The sequence below is a fragment of the Somniosus microcephalus genome, chromosome 8 (assembly GCF_052327205.1).
Source record: "Somniosus microcephalus isolate GS21.2 chromosome 8, FLI_Smic_1.0, whole genome shotgun sequence".
NCBI lineage: Eukaryota > Metazoa > Chordata > Chondrichthyes > Squaliformes > Somniosidae > Somniosus > Somniosus microcephalus.
The window spans coordinates 31861639-31866497 of record NC_140994.1 but is presented as its reverse complement, the minus strand read 5'-3'; the positions used below and the strand labels follow the sequence as shown (position 1 = coordinate 31866497).

General features: G+C 40.7%; 1 protein-coding gene across 1 annotated transcript in view; it reads left to right on the top strand.

The window, feature by feature from the left end:
* The window catches only part of vwa2 (von Willebrand factor A domain containing 2), a 74387-nt gene extending 71089 nt beyond the window's left edge, over positions 1-3298 (top strand). The window contains exon 13 of the mRNA XM_085996122.1: positions 2878-3298. Coding sequence (XP_085852248.1) covers positions 2878-3011 — 134 coding nt within the window. The 3' untranslated portion in view covers positions 3012-3298. The remainder of the gene's footprint in view (positions 1-2877) is intronic.
* Positions 3299-4859: the final 1561 nt, after the last annotated feature.

The following is a 4859-nucleotide window of genomic DNA, read 5'->3' as shown; positions in this document are numbered from 1 at the left end:
GGCCCCTCGCGCCTGCTCCGCCATTCAATAAGATCATGGCTGATCTGATCTTGGCCTCAACTCCACTTCCCTGCCCGCTCCCCATAACCCTTGACTCCCTTATCATTCAAAAATCTGTCTATCTCCACCTTAAATATATTCAATGACCCAGCCTCCACAGCTCTCTGGGGAAGAGAATTCCAAAGATTCACGACCCTCTAAGAGAAGAAATTCCTCCTCATTTCCAATTTAAAAGGGTTTCCCCTTATTCTGAAATTATGCCCCCTAGTTCTAGATTCCCCCACGAGGGGAAACATCCTCTCTGCATCTACCCTGTCAAGCCCCTTCAGTATCTTATGTTTCAATAAGATCCCCTTTCATTCTTCTAAACGCCAATGAGTATAGGCTCAACCTGCTCAACCTTTCTTCATACGACAACCCCTTCATCTCCGGAATCAACTTCGTAAACCTTCTTTGAACTGCCTCCAATGCAAGTATATCCTTCCTTAAATAAGGAGACCAAAACAGGTGGACATGACATTGGATGATGAAATTAGTAATGAGATAAGTGCATTTAAAATAACAAAAAGGGGATATATTAAATAAACTAATCAAACTCAAAGAGAATAAAACCCCTGGATTGCATCCACGCATTTTAAAAGAACCTAGGGAAGAGATAGCAGAGGCATTACTATGCATATTTAATAATTTGTTCGAAAAAGGTGTAGTGCCAGAGGACTGGTGGAAAGCTAATGTAATACCTATATTTAAGAAGGGGGCGAGAACATGTCCAGTGAATTATAGATCAGTCAGCTTAACATCGGTCGTAGGAAAAATAATGGAATCCCTACTAAAGGAGAAAATACAAGAACATCTAGAAACCAAAAATATAATAATGAATGGTCAACATGGATTTCAAAAGGGAAAGTCTTGCTTGACCAACCTTATTGAGTTTTTTGAAGAGGTAACAGAGAGAGTAGACAGTGGTAATGCAGTAGATGTAATTTATCCGGATTTTCAAAAGGCCTTCGATAAGGTACCCCATAATAGACTGATGACCAAGGTCAGAGAATGCAGAGTCAGGGGACAAGTAGCAGAATGGATTGCTGGCTGGCTTCAGGACAGAAAGCAGAGAGTATGAGTAATGGGTAGCTATTCACAGTGGCAGAAGGTGGGTAGTGGTGTTCCACAAGGATCAGTGCTGGGACCGCTGCTGTTCACAATTTACATTAACGATTTAGACTTTGGAATCAAAAACACAATTTCTAAATTTGCGGATGACACCAAATTGGGGGGATAGTCAATACTGAGGAGGACTGCAACAAATTACAGGAGGACATTAATAAACTTGCAGAATGGGCATATAATTGGCAAATGAAGTTCAACAACTGTGAGGTATTACATTTTAGTAGGAAGAATAGGGAGGTCACTTATTACTTGGAGGGTGCGAGTTTAGGTGGGGTAGAGGAACAAAGGGATCTCGGAGTACAAATACACAAATCACTAAAAGTTGCGACACAGGCTAGCAACGTCATAAAAAAAGCAAACCAAGCACTAGAGTTTATTTCTAGAGGGATAGGCTTGAAAAGTAGGGAAGTTATGCTAAACCTGTATGGAGCCTTGGTTAGCCCACACTTGGAGTACTGCGTGCAGTTCTGGTCACCATATTTATAAAAAGGATATAGAGGCACTGGAGAGGGTGCAGAGAAGATTTACAAGGATGATACCAGAAATGCGAGGGTATACATATCAGGAAAGGATGAACAGGCTGGGTCTCTTTTCTCTTGAAAAAAGAAGGCTGAGGTGTGACCTAATAGAGGTCTTTAAAATGATGAAAAATTTTGATAGAGTGGATACAGAGAGAGTGTTTCCACTTGTGGGGAAGTGCATAACTAGAGGCCATCAATATAAGATAGTCACCAAGAAATCTAATAGGGAATTCAGAAGAAACTTCTTTACCCAAAGAGTGGTGAGAATGTGGAACTCATTACCACAGGGAGTGGTTGAAGCGAATAATATAGAGGCACTTAAGGGGAGGCTGGACAAGCATATGAGGGAGAAGGGAATAGAGGGTTACACTGATAGATTTAGATGAGGAAAGACGGGAGGAGGCTCGAGTGGAGCATAAACGCCGGCATGGACTGGTTGGGCCGAATGGCCTGTTTCTGTGCCGTATATCCTATGTAATCCTATATAATTCTATTAAATGTCCTCCTAGCCTTCATCTCTCTCTTGGAAACAGTCCCAGTATCTTAAGTCTCTCCTCATACCTATAGTTACCTATCCCTAGCATCATCCTGGTGAGTCTACGCTGTACGCTCTCTGTGGCTTTAATGGCCTTTCTATTATGAAGCGTCCAAAACTGCCTTTATTCCTGTTTTTTTTTCATTTAATGTTTTATAATATTCCTGGACCCTTTTACAACAGTGTTTTGTCTCTTACTATCGCAAACGGTTTTTCTCTTTCTCCTCAGAATATCTTCTCTCAGTTTTTTTCAGTTAAGCTTTCTGCTTCTATTCCAATAGCTTTATTAAACCTGCCCTTCCTGCCTAGTCTGAACTCTAGACTTTCCCCACCCCCTGTTATAGTAGCTTGAATCCTCCCCCACTGCTCCATTTGCTCTCTCTGCAAAGAACATTGGTGCCGTTTCGGTTCAAGTGAAGGCCATCCCTTTCGTATCACCTGCCCTTATTCCAGAAAGCATTCAAATGGCCAAGAACGTGACCCCCTTCCCTCCTGCAGCCACATATTGACCTTCCTTTCCTTAAACTACCCAGCAGGTGACACATTTATGTTGCTGATAGAACTTATGTAGAAAAAGTGAAAGGGTTGGGGAAGGCGAGGGAGGTTCACTGAAGCTTGAAAAGCCTTAAGCTCTTTTTACTGTTCTTCATATAGGAATTACCAATCCAGAGCCACGTGGAGATTTCCCCAGGATACACAGGCATCGACGCAGGCAGAGGAAGCTGCGGCACCTAAACAGAAGAGGTAAAAGAAGGTTTCGCAAGAGACGCAGACACCAAAAGAACTAAGAACCATTACTTTAACAGGAGCCATACAGTCCTGTTTCACATAAACTCATCACTTCATTCTGGGCCCATGAGCCCAAACCGCACAAATATCAAGAAGCTGAGTTTCAGTGGGTTATCAACCTTTTAAAATGATGTAAGTGGATTCCAAAATGAGTGATCTTTTTTCCACTTCCACAGATAACAGAACAAAGTTCTAAACAAAACAACTGAAAAGAAATAACAACAGAAAATGCTGGAAACACTCAGCAGGTCAGGCAGCATCCGTGGAGAGAGAAACAGAGTTAACGTTTTAGGTCTGTGATGTCTCCACAGATGCTGCCTTACCTGTTGAGTGTTTCCAGCATTTCCTGTTGTTATTTCAGATTTCCAGCATCTGCAGTATTTTGCTATTGTAACTGAAAAGAAAGGACAGTTTGAAAAGGTATTTACATCTCTTAAGGAAACACTATTAATAAGGTATGTTTTGACTGTACTATCAGCTTACTGCATGGGTTATCAACCAAGGGTGCTCATAATTCATGGGCGACCCCAGAATAACTGTAAGAAGTGTTCAGTGTAGCACTGCCTTTTATTTATATCTTTGACAGTATAGATCTTCACTTTGAATTATAGCAAATATGACTATTGCATTGAGTTTTATTTGACTGGCCATACAAATTATCAAATCAGATAACAGGTTTTTCACACAACCACTGCACGGTTTTGTTGCTACACAGTAGAGCTGTAACACGTGTTAAATGTTTCTACCTTCTTCGTGGGGTTCTGGTTCTATTTTTTAAAAAGGTTGAAATTTACTGCCCTGCTTGTATTAAGCGAGCAGATTTGTCACATTGGCGATTTTCCATGTCCAGTGATGTGCGTTACACATGTAAGAAAGAAGTAATTTGTCTTCAAGCTAATGCAGAGATTACCCAAATAACCCTGGTTAATTAACGGAACTGTCACCATCAGGCAAATGGTTGGAGTGAGCTTCAAGATCAAAAGAAGTGAAACCGATTACAGATACATTTAACGTATGGAGCTGTTTCATTTTAGGAGATTGGTTAAAATAGGTTACATTTTTAAACTAACATGAGGCTATCGTGATAGCTCTGTTAAGTTAAATCTGGATATATATTTAAGAAAGAAAATAGCTCCCCTGCTAACATTAAAAATATCTATCAATGGCACAACAACTGTGTATTCATTGATCATTTCATTTCTTCTGGGAATGTAATACTTTTCCAGCAAAACAGATGGTCTTAACCCAAATTTCTCTTTCTAAAGATTTGAAGTGTTATTTGAAAGTTCAATAAAAACAACAGCAACTTGCATTTAAAGAGCGCCTTTAACGTAGTAAAGTGTCCCAAGGCGCTTCACAGGAGCGATTATCAAACAACATTTGACACCGAGCCACATAAGGAGATATTAGGGCAGATGACCAAAAGCTTGGTCAAAGAGGTAGGTTTTAAGGAGCGTCTTTAAAGGCGGAAAGGGAGGCGGAGAGGTTTAGGGAGGGAATTCCAGAGCTTAGACTATAGGCAGCTGAAGGCAAGGTCGCCAATGGTGGAGCGATTAAAATCGGGCACGCGCAAGAGGCCTGAATTGAGACTAGGAGATGAATTGCTCTGCACAAGAAGGTACTCTTCACTCAAGTAACTTGTATTTAGGACAGGAAAATGAGCTGGTGTCTTATAGAAATAACATTGATTGGCTCTATGTTATGGACCAAAGGCCGATTCACACACCCAGGGATGAAACAAGTAATATATTTAATAACCATGACTGCTCTGTAAATATTGTACAAGCTGCTACACATTATTGGTGGTTACACTGCGGATACTTTTGATCATCGCTTCTATAATTCAT